The sequence below is a fragment of the Dunckerocampus dactyliophorus genome, chromosome 9 (assembly GCF_027744805.1).
Source record: "Dunckerocampus dactyliophorus isolate RoL2022-P2 chromosome 9, RoL_Ddac_1.1, whole genome shotgun sequence".
NCBI classification, from domain to species: domain Eukaryota; kingdom Metazoa; phylum Chordata; class Actinopteri; order Syngnathiformes; family Syngnathidae; genus Dunckerocampus; species Dunckerocampus dactyliophorus.
In genome coordinates, this window is record NC_072827.1 from 977,560 (window position 1) to 997,419 (window position 19,860).

The 19,860-nt window shown below is 45.2% G+C and overlaps 3 protein-coding genes across 8 annotated transcripts; 2 read left to right on the forward strand and 1 right to left on the reverse strand.

Moving 5' to 3' along the window:
• Positions 1-212: 212 nt before the first annotated feature.
• Positions 213-10,100, forward strand: lcp1 (lymphocyte cytosolic protein 1 (L-plastin)). Of its 4 annotated transcripts, none has more exons than XR_008572411.1 (17): positions 213-363; positions 3,836-3,914; positions 3,994-4,142; positions 4,206-4,329; positions 4,612-4,744; positions 4,931-5,012; positions 5,096-5,261; positions 5,345-5,487; positions 5,799-5,894; positions 6,068-6,263; positions 6,331-6,409; positions 6,595-6,709; positions 6,786-6,919; positions 7,138-7,258; positions 7,644-7,768; positions 7,848-8,024; positions 8,392-10,100. XR_008572411.1 is itself a non-coding variant. In XM_054786585.1 (17 exons), exons 2-16 carry the CDS (start codon positions 3,845-3,847, stop codon positions 7,972-7,974), a joined length of 1,860 nt encoding a protein of 619 aa, XP_054642560.1. In that variant the 5' UTR covers positions 213-363; positions 3,836-3,844; the 3' UTR covers positions 7,975-7,993; positions 8,392-10,100. The 4 variants fall into 4 exon arrangements, 2 of the variants coding, with proteins under 2 accessions (XP_054642560.1, XP_054642559.1); XR_008572412.1 differs by lacking the exon at positions 8,392-10,100 and adding an exon at positions 8,131-8,341; XM_054786585.1 differs by having other exon boundaries at positions 7,848-7,993.
• Positions 8,263-10,072, forward strand: LOC129187247 (uncharacterized). The gene is made up of 3 exons (XM_054786224.1): positions 8,263-8,300; positions 8,392-9,882; positions 10,000-10,072. The coding sequence occupies exons 1-3, from the start codon at positions 8,263-8,265 to the stop codon at positions 10,070-10,072; spliced, it is 1,602 nt and encodes a 533-aa protein (XP_054642199.1).
• Positions 10,101-11,612: 1,512 nt separating the features above from the next.
• LOC129187399 (uncharacterized) lies at positions 11,613-19,632 on the reverse strand. 3 transcript variants are annotated; one of them, XM_054786587.1, is made up of 7 exons: positions 19,540-19,632; positions 16,363-16,462; positions 16,168-16,277; positions 12,716-12,770; positions 12,540-12,641; positions 11,904-12,461; positions 11,613-11,825 (listed from the first exon to the last, which is right to left on the reverse strand). In XM_054786587.1, the coding sequence occupies exons 1-6, from the start codon at positions 19,560-19,562 to the stop codon at positions 11,928-11,930; spliced, it is 924 nt and encodes a 307-aa protein (XP_054642562.1). In that variant the 5' UTR covers positions 19,563-19,632; the 3' UTR covers positions 11,613-11,825; positions 11,904-11,927. The 3 variants fall into 3 exon arrangements, with proteins under 3 accessions (XP_054642562.1, XP_054642561.1, XP_054642563.1); XM_054786586.1 differs by having other exon boundaries at positions 16,168-16,280; XM_054786588.1 differs by lacking the exon at positions 19,540-19,632 and adding an exon at positions 18,233-18,323 and having other exon boundaries at positions 16,168-16,280.
• Between the last annotated feature and the right edge of the window lie 228 nt (positions 19,633-19,860).

Below are 19,860 nucleotides of genomic sequence, written 5' to 3' on the forward strand. Positions count from 1 at the left end.
CACCTGCGTCATCTCACACGCTCACTCGGCATTTTTGACATTTAGGAAGGAAAGAACCCCTTTGCTTCTTGTTGTGGATGCTGATGACTTGTGTATTCTTGCCGAGCATGTGACACAAAGGAGCGAAAAGCAGAAGACCGGCACGCCGCCACAGGGGTCACCTTGACTTGCAGCCAGCGTGCATTGCCATATAAAGACAAGAAAAAAGCCTCGTCGCTTGTCGACGGCCGCGTGTCACTTCCTTCCTGGTAGATGTGACTAGATGAGTCGTCGCCCGGCGCTCTGTGCAGACTTCAGCGTGCAGCAGCGGACCTGCCGCCACACCAGCAGCCATCACCACGACGCCAACCCCAGCCTCCTCAGGTAAGAACACCATGACATCATGTGGAGAATCCCACAGGTGTTCCCCAAAGGTGCTTTGTTTGGAGGGTGTGAGCGTCCAGTTGAGGTTTAAAAAAATCGAATACATAGGAAGAAAGAAGTGTCTCTCTTTAGTTTGTAAATCTGATCAAATGTGTCCGTTTTAAAAAGTTGTAACATGTCCAAATCAGTTGTGGCCATCATCAGCAGGAAGAAGAAGTCCAAACCACAGCATCCTGCTGAAAAGGAAGTTAGAGATGCTCGCCCGTGTCCTCTACGTGCAGTGGGTGTGTTGATGGTGGCGGCCATCTTGAGCACATGCAAACACTCACGGGGCGGTATTTGACTGTGATGAAAAGAAACCAAAGTGCAGCCTGAGGCCCATTTGTGGCCCGCGGCTGTTTTTTTATTGGCCTGCGGCACATTGTTAAAATATCATTTAGCAAGAAAACAAAAAAAAAACAGCAGCAGCAAAAAAAAGAAAAAAATCAGCAGTAGTTCTACAAAAATAAAGTCAAAATATTAAGAGAAAAAAGTCATAATTTTATGAGAATAACGTACTATGAGGAAAAATAACGTCATTTTTGTAGTAAAAATTTGCAATATTAAAGAAGTCTTTTTCTAAGTTGTAATATGATGAGAAACAAAACAAAACAAAACAAACTTGTAATTTTTGAAAAGTCTCCTCCCTGAGCTACCACCATCGTGGTGTCCCGATGATCCTAGGAGCTAAGTTGTCGGGGGGTTTTATGCCCCTGGTAGGGTCACCCATGACAAACAGGTCGTAGGGGAGGGACCAGACAAAGAGTGGCTCAGTAGACCCTATGATGAAACAAACCATTGGATCATGTTTTCCCTTGCCCGGACACGAGTCACCGGCCCCCCTCTGGAGCCAGGCCTGGAGGAGGGGCACGATGGCGAGCATCTGGTGGCCGGGCCTGTACCCATGGGGCCTGGCCGGGCACAGCCTGACGAGACAACATGGGTCCCTCCTGTAATGAGCTGAATCCCTCATGGGAGGGGCCAAAGGGGTCGGGTGCAGAGTGAGCTGGGTGGCAGCTGAAGGCGGGGACCTTGGCGGTCCAATCCTTGGCAACAGAAACTAGTTCATGGGACATGGAATGTCACCTCTCTGGTAGGGAAGGAGCCTGAGCTGGTGCATGAGGTTGAGAAGTTTCGGCTAGCGATAGTTGGCCCACCTCAACGCACAGCGAGGCTCTGGAACCACTCCTCTCGAGAGGGGATGGACTTTGTTCCACTCTGGCGTTGCCAGCAGTGAGAGGCGACAAGCAGGGGTGGCAATTCTTGTTGCTCCCCGGCTTGTGGTCTGCATGTTGGAGTTTAACCCGGTGAATGAGAGGGTAGTTTTCCCTCCGCCTTCGGGTGGGGAAAGGGGTCCTGAGGTGGCTTGGCCATCTGGTCAGGATGCCTCCCGGACGCCTCCCTGGGGAGGTGTTCAGGGCAAGTCCGACTAGTAGAAGGCCTCGGGAAGACCCAGGACACGTTGGAGAGACTCTCTCTCAACTGGCCTGGGAACGCCAAAGGTTAATATTGAGGTTAATAATGAATTGTGGAAAAATTACGAAAAGAAAGTTGAAATATTTGGAAAATTAAAAAACAGCAGAAATGGAAAACATTTTTTTTTTACAAGAATAAAGTCAAAATATTAAGAGAACAAAGTTGCAATTTTACACAAACATGTAATGCTGTGAGGAAAATTTTAGTAGCAGAAAGTTGAAATATTAAAGAAAAAATATGATTTTGTCATTCGTCTGTCGTAATATGAGAAACAAACAAAACAAAATAAAGTTGTAATTTTTGGAAAATTAAGCTGGGGAAAAAGTTCTAATATTGTGGGAATAAAGTCACAATATTATGAGAAGGAAAATGATGAAAGTATTCAAGATGAAATATTTGGAAAAAAACAGCACAAATAGGGAGCAATAGAGCAAAGAGTGAAGTTCTTACGACTGTAATACGCGTTTCCACCTACATCACAAAGCAGAGATGCATTTTTTTCTTGAAATACAATCCTGATCCAAATTTTAAGACAAATTGGAAAAATTGCAAGAATTGACAGTTTGCACTGTTGGATCTTAAGGAGGTTCTAAGCAGAGCTTCAAAATGCAAAAAGAAAAAATGGGAGTGGGACAAACAATTGTTGAGTAAGCAATTTATTGCAAACAAGCATTAAACTGAAATAGGCTGTTCATCATCTGATATAAGTATAAGACAATAGTTCAGAAAAGCCCCCCCCCCAAAAAAAATAGAAATCAAATGACTCAGTATAGAGTAGCTCCGCTATTGTTGTTAATCACCGCTAAAATGGGTTTGTTTGTGGGTGCTTGATGCCAGTGTTTCCAGGAGGCTGGTGGGAATTTTGCTCCAGGTGGTGAAGATGGCTTCACTGTCTGGAACTCATGTCCATTTTTGTAAACTTCCCTTGCCATCCATCCCCAAATGTTGTCATTTGGATTTAGATCAAGGAACCACGCAGGATGGTCCAAAAGAGTGAGGTTATTCCTCTGGAAGAAGTTCTTTGTCAGGCGGCCATTGTGAACTACTGTGTTGTCCTGTTGACAAAGTCAGTCGTCACCACACAGATACGAGCCTTGAGTCATGAGGGATGCCACCTGCAACATCTCCACATAGCCACCTGCCGGTTGACGCTCCTGCACAACCTGAAGCTCCGGCAAAACCAAAACAAAAAGGCAAAACCAAACTTTTTTTATGTTAATGAACTTGAAATACTGCTCACACTCGTATCCAGATATGCTGTGCAGGGATTGGAACTCCAATATAAGATGAATCCACAACACAATCATCAAACGTACTTATTTGTTCACACAAGGCACAACTTCTTGCGCTGTCTCCTTCCTGCTTTCTGTTCCGTGTACTTTGCACTGTGCAGGCGCTGTGAAGAGTTGAGGCGCACTCATATTTGTGAGAGTTAAGCGCCATGACAGCTGGGTACCAAGTTGGTACCCCACTTTGGCAACCTAGGCCTTATTCACTGATAAGATAATCAAACCAAACCTGAAACTCATGCTGAAATGTTGTGGTGTAGCTTTAATGTAGTCATAAAATGAGCTTAAATGTCATGTGACTTCCTCCTCTGCAGCCTTCATGACTCAATCCTGAATTTGGACGTTTGGACAACACACATGAAAATGAAACGCTAAAAGCTAAGCTGATGTAACGTAGAACGTAACGATGGTGCAGAAAGTGGTGATTGCGGTGCACTTTGCTTCCAATCAACAAGTGCAGCCAGTCATTCATGATGATTATAAGAGAAGCCGTCAACTGTAGAAACAACAAAAGCCTTTTAATTGTGTGAGAAGTTCCTCATTGCCAAACAGGAAGTGCTCATCTTGAATCAGGAAGTTGACAGCAGTGAGAAGTGTTTTCATCACCCACTTCCTCTTCTTCAGGCTTTCATTTCACATTTTGGAACATTCTCTCGTGTCGCTTTCAGGATCCCGACATGGACGCCGCCACGGCAAGCATCTCTGCAGAGGAGCTGGATGAACTGAGAGAGGCTTTTGCCAAGATAGGTGAGCGAGACCTTGGTTTAAACCTCGCCGGGGTTGAAATATCACTTCCTTTTCCATGACCTCAACCCCTTCCTGGCAGACGTAGACAACAACGGCTTCATTAGCAAAGATGAACTCAACGAGCTCTTCAGGGCCGCCAACCTGGCTCTGCCAGGCTTCAGAGTCCGAGAGATCATCCAGGAGCTGACCAAGACCAGTGAGCAGCTCACCTTTCAGCAGTTCACGCAGGTCAGTTCACACGTACACAAACATGGCCGACAACATTATCACACATCTTGACTCCCTGCTCAGATCGTTCACGGCCTGAAGAGCACCGAGGTGGCCAAGACCTTCAGGAAGGCCATCAACAAGAAGGAGGGAATCTGCAATGTGGCCGGAACGTCCGAGCAGTCGGACACTCAGCACTCCTACTCTGGTCAGCACACGCACACACACGTTGAGCTACACTGGCAGGCAAATCTGGGGGCTAAAATCTTTGGAGGCCAATGTCTACGTACTAACCTCTTTTTGGAATGTAGTCTTTTTGGGAGTCTTTGAACAGTGGAGTATTTAGGGGGCCAGATTTCAGGGACAGAGGGGGTTTAACATTGTTGGAGTCCAAGAATTTGATTTTCACCATGGCAGCATGTTATTTAAATGTACTGAGCGTGTGTGTGTGGTCTCAGTTCAGCCCGATAGAATCTTCTTGTGTCCACAGAGGAAGAGAAAGTGGCCTTCGTCAACTGGATCAACAAAGCTCTTGAGAAGGATCCGGACTGTAAACACGTCCTGCCAGCCGATCCCAATAGCGACGAACTGTTCACAGCGGTGGGAGACGGAATCGTTCTCTGGTACGTTAAGAACTTAGAGCTTGCTGCATTATGACAACCCTAGCCCCAACCCCAGCCCTAACCTTAGCACCAGCTCTTGCCCTAACCCTATCCGCAACCCCAATCCCAACTCTAGAATTAAACCTAAACTAACCCCAACCCGGCCTAACATGCAAGATGAAAGCATATTTTCTTTCGTCCTTTCAGTAAGATGATCAACCTCTCTGTGGAGGACACAATCGATGAGAGGACCATCAACAAGAAGAAGCTCACGCCTTTCACCATCCAGGTGAGACGGGATGTGCTCACTTTGACCAGGAGACCCACCTTGAATGCTAAACCTGCCGAGGGTCATGTGATCTGGTCCAACAGGAGAACCTGAACCTGGCACTGAACTCGGCGTCGGCCATCGGCTGCCACGTGGTCAACATTGGCGCAGAGGATCTGAAGGAGGGCAGGCAGCACCTAGTCCTGGGCCTGCTCTGGCAGATCATCAAGATCGGACTGTTCGCAGACATTGAGCTCGGCAGGAACGAAGGTGCAGCCATGTTGGGGGAGGACTAGCTAAACGACTGTGAACAGTGTTGATTGTGTTCTTAGTATGCGTTTTCATTTGTGAAGCTCTGATCGCTCTGCTGCGAGACAGCGAGAGTCTGGAGGACCTGATGAAGCTCTCACCAGAGGAACTTCTGTTGCGTTGGGCCAACTACCACCTAGAGGACTCTGGCGCTCCAAAGATCAACAACTTCAGCTCCGACATCAAAGTAAGCGCATCTAGACCACAAATTGTGAATACGTGGACCGGCGCTCCCATTTGTTCTGGTAATCAAACTCCTGCACCATTTGTATAAACAAACCAGCATGCGTGCAACTTCCTGTGATGCAAAGCTCTATGAGAATTTGGATTCAGATTGGACTTTTCGAACCACTGTAAATGCACCGTTGGGTGTGTTCAGACAATCACAGTACGCAGCAGAATGCTTTCTGGATCCAATATCTTAATCAAATGTATGATAAATGCAACATCAAAATGTTTATGTTGTAGTGATGAAGAACTGAACATGTTTTCCTGCAGGATTCCAAAGCCTACTACAACCTGCTCAATCAGGTGGCACCCAAAGGTGACGAGGAGGGAATTCCCCCCATCAGCATTGACGTGTCAGGAATTAGGGTGAGACTTCAGACACCTAACCCGAATAAAATCCCGACCCTAACCCCTAACTGCTGACCCTAACCCCAAGGGTTAATAAAAGACCTAGTCTGCCTCTGGTCTTGCTGTTCCACTGCATTTCTAAACAAAAACTGAAATAATAGTTTAAAAAGATGAACTGTTGGACCCGCTAGGAGAAAGATGAGCTGAAGCGTGCCGAGTGCATGCTGGAGCAGGCCGACAAGCTGGGGTGTCGACAGTTCGTCATGGCGACTGACGTCGTTCACGGCAACCCCAAACTCAACCTGGCGTTTGTGGCAAACCTCTTCAACAAGTACCCGGCCCTGAAGAAACCCGAGAACCAGGACATCGACTGGAGCGCCATTGAAGGTGAAAGACCACTTTGGACATTCTTGGAGGTTTTTAGTGTGTTTTGGAACATCTGCTTGGTCAGCAGGCGAGACCAGGGAGGAACGCACATTCAGGAACTGGATGAACTCTTTGGGGGTCAACCCTCGAGTCAACCACCTCTACACGTAAGTGTAATTATTACAAGGTTCTCATGGGACCTTGCATGCATTGTTGGACATAAAAGACGACCTGAGAGTCACAAGTTCACAGCTACTAGATGACAAAGAATTTCACAAGCACCTCCTGTTGGCCTGGAGGCTTACTGTTTCTGCAGCTGTAAAACATTTCTTTTTTTGTTTGTACATGCTAGCGATATCGATGACGCCCTGGTCATCTTCCAGCTGTACGAGAAGATCAAGGTTCCAGTGGACTGGGACCGTGTCAACAAGCCCCCCTACCCAAAATTGGGCAGCAACATGAAGAAGGTAAGAACTCATCAGGAACAGGATTAGAACTCTTGAGGACACATAATGGAAGCTCTGTGACGCCCCCCCCAAACAGTTGGAGAACTGCAACTATGCCGTGGAGCTCGGCAAGAAGGAGGCCAAGTTTTCTCTGGTGGGCATCGCGGGTCAAGACCTGCATGCCGGGAACCGAACACTCACGCTTGCTCTGCTTTGGCAGCTCATGAGGAGGTGAGCACGTGGAAATAAAAGATAGAAATAGGGTCGATGGATGGATGGATGCTGGATGGTGTGGATAGGTGGACGGATGGATGAGTATTTGAATAGATGGATGGATGGTAGATGGCTGATGGATGGTAGATGATGGCTGGGTGAAACAACAGATGAATGGATGATGGATGGATGGCTAGAAATAAAATAGATAGATGAAGCTGTCTCTTCCTCCGCAGGTACACTCTGAACATCCTTGAGGATCTCGGCGACGGCCGGAAGGTGACCGATGACACCATTGTGGCCTGGGTCAACAACACGCTGACACAACACGGCAAACCCTCCATCTCCAGTTTTAAGGTGATAACATTACATGTCATACATGTTCATGAAGTTCTTAGCGTCCACGTGGAGATACACCACCTGGACAGACGTATTGGCACACCTGCAGGAAGTGGAGTTTAAAACATGTCGATTTCCACTCTTCTGGGAAAACAGTTGTGTCCATTTGCGAGGTCAGAGATGATGTTGGAACTGACCCCAAATGATCATGCTTTGCACTGGCAACAGAAAAGGGTCTTCTCCAAAGTGTTCCGACAAATTTGGAAGCATACAATTTTCCAAAGTGCTCAGCTGAAGAATGAAGATTGAGGGGGCAACTAACCTCTCATTCAATGATTCATTGGTTAAGAGCTGTGTCCACATACTTTTGTCCTATGTAACGTAGTTCTAATGATCTGTGTAGGACGGCTCCATCAGCACCAGCATGCCGGTTCTAGATCTGATTGACGCCATCCAGCCTGGATCGATCCGATACGACCTGTTGAAGATGGAAGACCTCACTGAAGAGGAGAAACTCAACAACGCCAAGTATGTCCTCTTCCGTTTGGACTGATTGGTGCCACCTGAGTGTAGGGGATGTTGAGAGCGATAGTGATGTCATTGTCAGGTATGCCATCTCCATGGCGAGGAAGATTGGCGCCCGGGTGTACGCTCTGCCTGAGGACTTGGTGGAGGTGAAGCCAAAGATGGTGATGACGGTGTTTGCCTGCCTGATGGCACGCGGCATGAAGTGAGATTGAAGACGCTAAGAAGGTGAAGACCTGAGATGTTGGTCCACACAAAGGTACATCTCGTATTGATACTGATGATGTCACACGAGCAACACAGGAGATGATGCCTGCTTGCTTACTGGATGTCATCTCACTCTTTTTTACAAAACACATTCACAGGACCAAAGATTGATTGTGGAAGCGTCCATTGTTTGTTATCAATCTGTTGACTTTTTGTAAACCTTCCAATGAAAACATTTCACCAACAATTCATCTCATTTGTAAAATAAACGTCATGCTTTGGTTGTGGACATGACTTATGTGGTCAAGCATTTGAACAATCACATCCAGTATGAAAGTAATAAAACATTTTCATTTTTGGACACAAAATGTAAAATAATTTGTTCTCAAGACCTTCAGCAAAAATGTTTGTCTTCCTAGGCAACCTAACCCCAACATCTGTCCTGATCCAAACCCCAGCATCTGTCCTGATCCAAACCCCAGCATCTGTCCTGACCCTAACCCCAACATTTGTCCTGATCCTAACCACAACTTCTGTCCTGATCCTAACCACAACTTCTGTCCTGACCCCAACCCCAACATCTGTCCTGATCCAAACCCCAGCATCTGTCCTGATCCGAACCCCAACTTCTGTCCTGTTCCTAACCACATCTGTCCTGACCCCAACATCTGTCCTGATCCTAACCACAACATCTGTCCTGATCCTAACCACAACATCTGTCCTGATCCTAACCACAACATCTGTCCTGATCCTAACCACATCTGTCCTGACCCCAATCCCAACATCTGTCCTGATCCTAACCACATCTGTCCTGATCCTAACCACAACATCTGTCCTGACCCAAACCCCAACATCTGTCCTGACCCAAACCACAACTTCTGTCCTGAGCCCAACCCCAACATCTGTCCTGATCCTAACCACATCTGTCCTGACCCCAACCCCAACATCTGTCCTGACCCTAACCCCAACATCTGTCCTGATCCTAACCACAACTTCTGTCCTGATCCTAATCCCAACGTCTGTCCTGATCCTAACCGAAGCATCTGTCCTGATCCTAACGTTTGTCCTGATCCTAACCCCAACATCTGTCCTGATCCTAACCCCCACAGCTGTCCTGATCCTGATCGTAACGTTTGTCCTGATCCTAACCCCAACATCTGTCCTGATACTAACCCCAACATCTGTCCTGACCCAAACCCCAACATCTGTCCTGATCCTAACCCCAACGTCTGTCCTGATCCTAACCCCAACATCTGTCCTGACCCAAACCCCAACATCTGTCCTGATCCTAACCACAACTTCTGTCCTGAGCCCAACCCCAACATCTGTCCTGATCCTAACCACATCTGTCCTGACCCCAACCCCAACATCTGTCCTGACCCAAACCCCAACATCTGTCCTGATCCTAACCACAACTTCTGTCCTGAGCCCAACCCCAACATCTGTCCTGATCCTAACCCCAACGTCTGTCCTGATCCTAACCCCAACATCTGTCCTGACCCAAACCCCAACATCTGTCCTGATCCTAACCACAACTTCTGTCCTGAGCCCAACCCCAACGTCTGTCCTGATCCTAACCGAAGCATCTGTCCTGATCCTAACGTTTGTCCTGATCCTAACCCCAACATCTGTCCTGATCCTAACCCCCACAGCTGTCCTGATCCTGATCGTAACGTTTGTCCTGATCCTAACCCCAACATCTGTCCTGATACTAACCCCAACATCTGTCCTGATACTAACCCCAACATCTGTCCTGACCCAAACCCCAACATCTGTCCTGATCCTAACCCCAACGTCTGTCCTGATCCTAAACCCAACATCTGTCCTGAACCTAACCCCAACCCAAACCCCATTTCTGACACCAACCCTAACCACAGCCCTAGACGTTTCTGTGGAGTCATTCTTCAGCCGTTAAGTCACAAATTTCGATTTTTTTTTATTTTGACGCTACATAAATTTGTGACGATAAGTTTGAAAATCCACCCCTCGGATAAGTGGTGTTTTCAGCCATCTTGGGGTCCTGCCAGAACCCCCAATCAGGGTATGGGAAGTCCTGGACCAGAAAAGTGCAGTGGGAGCGACTTGATAAATTGCGACTGACCTGTGGCCTCACTGATAAATCTGTACGTGGAAATCTGAAAGTCTGTGTACGCCAGAAACCCAAAATTTTTATACGGACAAAAATACTCACACCTAAAAAAAAAAAAAGTGGCTTAGGCACACATTCACGCAATTTGTCTTTCAACTGTTGTCCAAGTCCAAATGTGCGTAAGCAGCTCCACCCGTCATGCCCTCTCCACGCCTTCAATTTGCCATAAATGGCCACATTTAACGACCCTTGATTGCATTTCGCTCGCTTCTTCTGATCCGTGGCTGCTGAGAAGCCGAAGACGAAGAAGCGGGACTTCACCGAAACTGAGGTGTAAATCTTAGTTGGAGAGCTGGAGGCCCGTAAAAACGTAATATTAGGAGGAGCCAGCAGTGGCATCACCAGCAAGAGGAAGATGAGCGAGTGAAAGGAGCATCCGCTGTCAACAGCGCCAGTGGAAGGGGCGCAGAACTTTAAAAAAATGGTTGGGTATGAAGGCACACATTTCCATTTGTACATTTTTCCTAATTGATACCACATTTTAGATGAAATGACCTTAGCAAAATCTGTTTCATCTAAAGGTGGACCCAATGACTCAAAAGGCAGATGAAGTTATGTTGAAAATTCTTTGCTGTAATTCCAGATGGATAGTTTAAAAATATTTCACTTGATGACATTACCAGCATCAAAATATTAGGTACCGTATATTATGATTTTATGAGGCGCTAATGTGTGAGTGTTCCCTCATTTATCGAGGGCATAGGTTCCTCGCAATAAGTGAAATCCGCAATATAGCCAACTATATTTTTCTGCAATTATGTTTTAAGGCTATAAAACAACCTCAGCATACACTTGATACTTTCCTCAGACATTTACATTGGATCACATTTCTCTGTTTAAACACTCCAAGTAAACGTTTTGTTTGAATTTCAATGATCAACTTACGAGATTGGCCACAAGAAATGAAGTGACTCACACATATTTCGCTCCTGATCGTGGCTGGTCCTGGCGCTGTTAGGTTGTATCCTTGTTAAAACATGTTCCTCCTTGTCGTCCTCCATGAACCAGAGATTCATTTCCAGTATTCCAGGCGCCCTACAGCCACGTAACTTCTCATTTCCTGTGTTTATACAACTCAAGGGCGTACAGCCCACCTCCACGAACACCCTCCAACTTCAGATGAACATTTGCAATAAAAGTGACTGTGATAAGTCAATTTCCACATCCTTATTTTACAACTTTCTAAATGTTTTTATTAGAGCCCTCTAGACATGAACCCCCCTACAGTCCATATATGAAACAGCAGGGTTTCATACATTTTTGAAATGACTGTATGAACACAGCTGTGCCTTCCAAGATGAATCATGAATGGTACTGTCCATGTTTATTGTAATATCAACAGCACTGCACTGATGGTACAAACCATATCCGTGCTTTATCCAATGCGTTACCATCTGTACACAATCTTCCATTTTTTTAATTCTTCTATGTTGCTTGTGCATTTGCCAATACAAAAATGAAGGCCATGAGTTTGTAATTCATTTTATTCAACATGTGTAAAAATGTATCCATGATAAAATATAACACACAGGCAAGGAATGAAAAGGTCCGTAAGGACATTTACGTACTTTCACTCACCCGTGACAAAAGAACTGAGGTAATTTTTTATTTCATTCATCTTTTAACTTAACGCAGGATGTGACCTTCTTTAAACGGACGGTCCTGCTGCTGCTTCATGAGCACAAACGGCATCATGTGCGTCTTCTGCAAACAAAGACATTGAAGGTCATTGACGTGTTCCACCAAGAGGAGCTTTACATTCCAAGTCAGCGCCCTGCTTACCTGTTGCTCTTGGAGAGCAGAACTTTATTTAGAGGTCGCGATGGAGTTCAGGTCCTCAAAGGCATTTACGATGCAGTCTCGTGCTGTGAAAAAGCTCTGGTCGTAGTCCAGCAGGTGGAAGCTCGCAGAGCGCTCGGCAAAGCTCGTGAGTACGCTCGTGGCCATTTTCCCGCCCACCGACATGCAGATAGCGTTGAGCCGTTCTCCGGCGATCTGCTGACTGATGCAGGAGCAAGAAGTCAGAGCACGTGCCAGCATTCTGCTAATCTCCATGCTGGCAGCTGCAACCCTTCTTGTCAAAGACGCTGGAGTGGAGTCCAGGCCCGTGTGCCCTTCAGCAGGTGGCTCCTGCTCCTCCAGGAAAACGCTGACCGCATGTTCGACCACCTCCCTCACCAGGTGGACAGTTGAGCGTTGGAACTCGGGGAACAGCATTAACATCTTGCTCCTGTTGATACTAAGCAGCTCATTGAAGAGGTGCTGCAGGAACCTGTACACATCTTCCTCTGCTGTGGGGCACGCGGACAAGAGGAACATCTGGAGGCCTTCTAGTGTGACCTCCATGAGAGAGAAAGACAAAAGGAGTGAGTGAATTGTTCCAGAACATTAACCAAGTGCAGAAAACAATTTCCTTACCCTCCTGCCTAGTAGCTGCGAAAGTCGTGTCTCCTCGTCAAGTTCCTCCCAGACTTCTTTCTCCATCAGGTTCAGGCACTGAAACCGTGCTCTGATCCAGGCCTGAACACAACACAACAACCAACTGTTTCTTCACGTGTCACATGCCTGCGCTGTGACAAGTCCTCTGTACTGACCACTTCAAGGAGATTGAACATCCTTGCGTCTGTCCTTGATTTCATTTCCTGGAACCTTTTAGAAACAACAACATGGTAAATGTGAGGATTCTGGATTCATTTGATTCACTGACACAAGAAAACACACAATCGATGGTGATAAAATAAGTGGAAAAGGAAAAAAACAATTGAAAAAAAATGAAAACGGAATTTGGGAAGACGGCCAAGGTGAGCTCCAAGGTGAGCTAGCCACAGAGCTAACACGATCTTCAGTGGGCCCTGGGTTGGTGCTGGAGCGGACACCGGATCCTGCGCGACCATCGGCAGGGCCTGGGTTAGCAACGGAGCCTCTACGACCATTAGCCGGCCCGGGATTAGCAAGTCCTGGATACCCTAAACTTTTCCGGACAGTTAACCACGCAAAGGTTCTCTGGGACCCGAAGGTAAAATTGTTTGTCCCCTGAAGTGTCGTTCAACATCATCGTACTTTACAGGCCTCCTAACGAAAAAGAGCGATTGTACGATCAACTTAAGGAAATACTCAAGGAAACAATTTTAATGGGTGATTTTAATTTAAATTGGTTAGATAAAGCTCGCTCCAGCAAATGAAGGTCCATAGCCAAACAGTTCAATTTTACCCACGCGAGTAACTAGCTCCTCAAAAACCTTCATTGATCTTCTTTTCACCAATAAACTGGAACACATCACAAAAACATACAATCTCATCACGGGACTATCAGATCATAACTTAACACTGGTCACTAGGAAACTCAAAATGCACGAAATACTGTTGCATCTTCCATTCCAAAGCACAACATGCAGCTTGTTAAAAGGGAAATTAAAAATGCTATTCAGAATGAATTAGCTAGCGGCCAGGACACAGCAGGCAAGTATAATTCTTAAAAACACTATCGCGACTATTTTAACAAGTTTACAAAAACACAGCAACGAAGGTCAAGAAGGATAAATCTTCCCTGGTTTAGCGAGCAACTCTGGCAATTAATAAAGCAAAGGGATGCTGCTTTAAAAAGTATCTAAAATCAAAGTTGACGACAGACAGACTTTTATTTAACTGTCAGAAATAAGGTGGTAGGACAACTAAAAAGTTAGAAGTAGTTACCCAAGCAAAAGGGAACAGTAAATTAATTTGGAAATGGATACACTTTGTCTGGAAAGGAGCGAGCAGCAACGAACCAATAGAACTTGACATCAATTCTAGCCGCAGCCATGGACTCTCATCCGGGACAAAGCCAGTGTCAAGGACAGCCAAACAATTGCAAACATGTTCAACAAGTACTCTGTAACCTCCATCGGAGATGTGGACCACCAACCACATGTGCAGCGGCTGGGTTCCCTGTGAAAAGACCAGTTTCAACCCAAGACAAAGAATTGCACCTTCAATCCGTGAATGAAGAAACACTCTCAGATTGAAGGGCTGAAGACTCATGGGGACAGGATATGCATCTTTTAAAAAGATTTAAAGATGTCTTAGCGACACCTATCACCTGCATAATTAGTCGTTCTGAGTGTGTTTCCATCATCCCTGAAAACTGCCGTCGTTACTCCTATTTTCAAGTCAGGCAATAAAAAAGACGAGTAATTATAGACCGATTAGCATACTTCCTGCCATCGCCAAAGTCATTGAAAAAACCGTAGCTGAACAACTGATGGAACATCTTGACCGCTTAAATCTGCTGAACGCCGTGCAATTTGGCTTTAGGAAAAAACATTCCACTCACACGGCATGCTGTTATTTTATTGAAGAAATTAAATCCAGCTTAGACAAGGGAGGGGTGGTGGGGGCCATCTTCTTAGATCTTCGAAGGACATTTGATACTGTTAATCACGATGTTCTACTGGAGAAACTACAGCAATTCCATCTTTCACCCAAAACTATGAGTTGGATTCAATCATATTTATCGGATCGCAACCAATGCGTTAAAATGAATGAAAAAACATCTCCGCTTACAGCGTGCACTACCGGAGTGCCACAAGGTTCCATTCTGGGGCCGTTGCTATTCAGTTTATACATCAACGATCTGCCTTCCATCTTTAAAGATGAGGGGGTCGTGATGTACGCTGATGACACGTGGTGTTCTGGCTCCTGGACAGTCAGTCCTGCTCTCACTAATAGCAGACGGTAGTTGGCCAACAGACGTTACCCTCGTGGGTACCTTCTGTTGGCAAAAGCCCTATTTGTAAAGCTTCACCTTAAAACAATCGTACCAGTTAGGTATGTGCTGCTCTTTATAGACAGCAAGTAATGAAAGAGGTTTATTATCAGCGTTCAACTGGTTTCAATGACTTCGCTGCTAAATATGGGTGTGTTTACTACCTGCATGCACTTATGAATATGCACGCACTTTAAATGTTAGTTCATGTACACAATTGTTTTGAGATTGTTTATTTCAGAAGTGCTTATATTTTATGATTCTATCCTGCACTAGCTTTTAAATGATTGTACCTGGTATTTATATGTGGTTTCTTGTATTTCACTTTATTGTATTTTATGATGTGAGGACTGCAGATGGAAATGAGCTCTGAGCTAAATCTGGTGCAGACATCTTTTTAATGAAACTGCACACTGTCCTTAATAAACTCAACTAAACTAAATGTGTGATTAGATCATGAGCCAGCCACTCATGGTGGCGCTGGTAAAAAAAAACAAAAAAACAAAAAAAAAAACAACTCATGATTAATCACAATCAACATGTGATTAACTTGATGACTTTTTTTAATCCATTGACAGCGCTAGTATTAACATACGCAGACACCTAGCGCTACCATGCTAGGTGCTGCAAGCCAACGTTTGCAAAGTAGCATTCTTAGCCGTTTCTGTAAGTAGAACCCATAGACACACTTTGTGATATCATGTTAAGTGTTAGCATGCTCGCATTACCACAGTAGCATTTTTAGCCATTTTCATTAGTATTAGCATTGACAGACACTCGGAGCTACCGTGCTAGTTTTACATGCTAACATTGGCATAGTAACATTTTAGCTGTTTTCATGAGTTACAAATGAAAACAGTGCTGTCATGTTAGGTGTTAGCATGCTTACTCAGCGCTACCATGCTATTCAATAATGCTTTGCAATCGCTTGCTCTACTCGACACTCGCGCCTTTCCTTCTCTTTTCTGTTTTTCCCTTCATCTCTTCCGGCGTTGACAAGCGCGGATGGAGACCGCTGCGACGCAAACACACGCACAACAATGGACAGGCGAGAGCGCGTGGTGACACGGACCGAGAGAAAATAACGCCGAGCAACTGAGAGGTCTGACTTTTTTGTTAGCACCGGTTTTGTGACGCAAATGTATTACTCTTTTCGAACGCATATTGTTTTGAGAAGCCAAACTCTTTAAGTGACCGCAGCAACTAACGAACTACGTTCCTCCTCACCGAAATGTGACCAGAACGCCGCTCACGGGACAAAATGTGTGTGGTGGTCACTGTTGATGGACATCTTGTACTCACTCTTGCAGGAAGCTTCTTTTAGCCAGGATCCACTGCTTCATGTGATCCACACAGACGTGCCTGGGAACCTGATCCCACTGCTTCATGAGTACAAACTGCCTCATCAGCATCTTCTGCGAACACACAGATTGCCGTTTCTATGCTCCATCAGGAGCGGAGAGAGCAGTTGAGATGAGTAGCAACCACACGACTCACCTCCGCCGTGTACAAGTGCGATTCTTCCACGGAGAAAGAGGATGGTAACATCTGCAGAATTTTCTCAAGCATTGCGTCGATGTCGTCATTGAACAGAGCTCTACAGGAGAAACACCAGATGTTTAGGTGCTGGTGACAGACCGCCATATCAGGCAGAAGAAGGCCAGAAGATAACAGGACTACTTGAGTAGGGCTGCGGTCCATTCCTGTCAACGTCTGCATTAGAGAATCATTAAATGTGGTGCAATCGTGTTCATTTAGTAGCGTGCTTTTCCATTTTGAAGGCCTGGCTCTACCAGCTACACCAGTGGTCCCCAACCTTTGACCCGCGGACCGGCTTGTGTTCGCACAAATCTCCCGCGGACGGGGCGGGGGGGTTCGTACATTACAGCTTTGTAATGTATCTTATTTATGATGTATTGTGTAAAACTAAGACATGAATAACATCACATTAAAAGTACCAAATGAATGCCGACCCCCCATCCACCAGTTCGTTTTTCCAGAGAGATGATGACATGGCTGTTTGTCCACAATGGACATGCGTCAAGTGAGACGGATGTAACAGAATCCGGCCACTTTTCAAAATAAAACATTTCAAAAATGAAATAATGGAAATTATTTTTTCTTTCTGTGCGGCCCGGTACCAAATGACCCACGGCCCGGGGGCTCGGGACCACTGAGCTACAGGACGTATTAAGCCGAAGTTGCCCGAGTGTTGTCGACAGAACCGGAAGCTGCGATTTTGTTTTCATAATAGTTACAAAACGGTTAAGTATAAGAACGGAAGGGCACCACGAAAAAAGAGGCAATACGGTAGTTTCCCGGTGAACACGAGGGATGCTGTGGTCGCAAATGAACTTTCAAGTGCACTAATGCCAAAAAACGCCACAAGATGGCGCATAACCTCGTTTTCTTGTAGCTGCAAGCGTGTGTGGGCGATACCAGACAAATACAGACGCCGCATCGAGCAGCTAAGGTGTGTCAACGTCGCCGCCATGTTGGATGTGTCAAGGCTGCGCTGTAAACAAATGCAATAAATGTCCTTTTTTTCAGAACGCCACTTTCTACAAAAAAACAAGTTAATGGTTCACGTTTCTACATTCACACGCGCACTAATGCATCTGGGAAACAGTAAGGCACCAAATATCTGAGAAGATGAAATACATAGTTTTTGGTGCCTAACTGATTCCCAAGTATGTTAGTGCGTGGGCGAATGTATAAACCAGAGGAATTAACTTGCATTTCTTTGTAAGGCGTTTTATCAAAGTAAGTACATTTCCTTGTACTCATTTACAGCGCAGCATTGCCACATCCAATATGGCGGAGACGTTGGCGTTTCGCAGCCGCGGTCAATCCCACTCGATGCGGCGTCTATTTATGTCTCTGGGCGATATTGGAAGTACGAGTATCGATCCATTACCACGTAAATGCAGGACCGGTGTCGCTGATACACTTGATTGAAATAGTTTAATTATTTTGTGCCTTTAATTTGTTGATTATGATATATACATACAACAATATAACATCACAGCAACAAAATAGAATGATTCCAGTTAATTACATAAAATTGTTTCGGCAAAAACAAGTCAACAAAAGCACTAACAATCCCAACAATCTAATATGGACAACACATCGAACACACATGTATTAGTGAAAATATATATGGAAGAAAACTGAAAAATGTCGCTCTTTGCACGCTCGTGTCGCTGCTGTGGATGTTTGGATCATGTGGAGCTCTTCCTGCTTGTCAACACCAACACTCCCAAAGTGGCTCAACAAACCCGGTCTTTGTGCTCCAGATGCAGCTCGACAAAACCCAGGTTCCCCAGACGAAGTTAAACGTTTACCGCGACGGTGGTTATCAACTTACTTTTTCAAGCCCGCTTCTCCGCTTTGTGCTCAGCGTGCGTTCACATAAAAGGGCCCGTTTGACGTCGGATTACTTACTCTACTTCCGGCGTATTTGTACACAAGATGAGCAAGTAATTATTAGTGAGCGTTATGAGGAGTTGAAAGAGATTATTACTGCCAAAAGCAGAGGGAGGGGGGACCGCTGGTAGAATCACGCTGAGCGTAAATGCCAACTTAACACTTTTCCTTCATTAACGCTCAACATTGCACAACTTTGACATTTTAACACGTATCCATTTAAAAACCACATTGGAGCAATAAGTGTCTTTTTTCATCTTTGAAATACTGTATGTCTATATGCTGTATGTCTATATGCTGTACGTCTATATGCTGTACGTCTATATGCTGTACGTCTATATGCTGTACGTCTATATGCTGTACGTCTATATGCTGTACGTCTATATGCTGTATGTCTATATGCTGTATGTCTATATGCTGTACGTCTATATGCTGTACGTCTATATGCTGTATGTCTATATGCTGTATGTCTATATGCTGTATGTCTATATGCTGTACGTCTATATGCTGTATGTCTATATGCTGTACGTCTATATGCTGTATGTCTATATGCTGTACGTCTATATGCTGTATGTCTATATGCTGTATGTCTATATGCTGTACGTCTATATGCTGTATGTCTATATGCTGTACGTCTATATGCTGTTTTCAAATGACTAAATGCTCTATCTCGTTGTGACCATTAGGTGGCAGTGTTGACCGTTTTCCTTTGTGACAGTTTGTTCCTTTTTGTATATAATATATACTGTATACAGTATAATATGATAAAGGAGGGTTTGGTTGCAGTTGATTGACGCCTCAGAGTGATCATTCCTCCAGCAAATATTGGAATAGAAGACTAGCGCGCCGAGACTGCTGTGACACTTAATAGTTCATGTAGCATTTTATTCCCGTCGCTCGGCTCAAAAAGTGAGCATATGTAGGCTAGTCTCGCCCGCGTGCCCACCAGGTTCTCACTAAATGGTGACACCATCTCTGAATGAGTTCACAGTGAAATGCCACGGTGCTTCTAAACAGGACACCCTGCTTGTTTTACGCCTGATGGTGGATATACGCCGGATATACGCCGTTAACGTCGTGGATGGTCAATATTAAAAGTCAAAGAAGCCGTCTCTTAAGTTCAAATATTCAAACTGAAGCATCGATCCTGCTATAAAGAGTGTGCCAGCTAACTTTTCCATCTCCACTTTAAACACTCAAAGGTTGGCGCTGTTGTGGTCAATAATGTCACATGAAGCGAGGCCTTACCTGATCAATGATAAACAGCCCATTGTTCAAGAACGGAAGAAGACCTCTGCTTTATTTGGATCCCAGCTGCGCTTTGTCTGCAGTGCAGCGTAGATGTCAGTTTGAAGACGTCTGTTACAAAGATATCTTTCATGTCCTTTGAATTATTTGATGCCTTACATCACCTGCTGAAGACGCGCTGCTTTTAAAGACCAACAACCTTGAGGTCAGAAGTCTACAAACACTCATCATATACACTCTGGACCCCCCCATTCTACAACAGCCATGTGCAATAAAGTTTGAATTTCTTTTTTTTAATTTGTGGAATGTATTTGTTTTCCC

Coding starts and splice junctions, on each gene's coding strand:
- lcp1 (XM_054786585.1), top strand. CDS start 3,845: ATGGACGCCGCCACGGCAAGCATCTCTGCAGAGGAGCTGGATGAACTG. Junction 3,915..3,993: donor AGAGGCTTTTGCCAAGATAG/GTGAGCGAGACC, acceptor CCTTCCTGGCAG/ACGTAGACAACAACGGCTTC. Junction 7,769..7,847: donor GAGAAACTCAACAACGCCAA/GTATGTCCTCTT, acceptor TGTCATTGTCAG/GTATGCCATCTCCATGGCGA.
- LOC129187247 (XM_054786224.1), top strand. CDS start 8,263: ATGACTTATGTGGTCAAGCATTTGAACAATCACATCCA. Junction 8,301..8,391: donor CATTTGAACAATCACATCCA/GTATGAAAGTAA, acceptor TTGTCTTCCTAG/GCAACCTAACCCCAACATCT. Junction 9,883..9,999: donor TGTGGAGTCATTCTTCAGCC/GTTAAGTCACAA, acceptor GGGTCCTGCCAG/AACCCCCAATCAGGGTATGG.
- LOC129187399 (XM_054786586.1), bottom strand. CDS start 19,562: ATGGGCTGTTTATCATTGATCAG. Junction 16,281..16,362: donor CGCACTTGTACACGGCGGAG/GTGAGTCGTGTG, acceptor GTGTGTTCGCAG/AAGATGCTGATGAGGCAGTT. Junction 12,462..12,539: donor CGCAGCTACTAGGCAGGAGG/GTAAGGAAATTG, acceptor TCTCTCATGGAG/GTCACACTAGAAGGCCTCCA.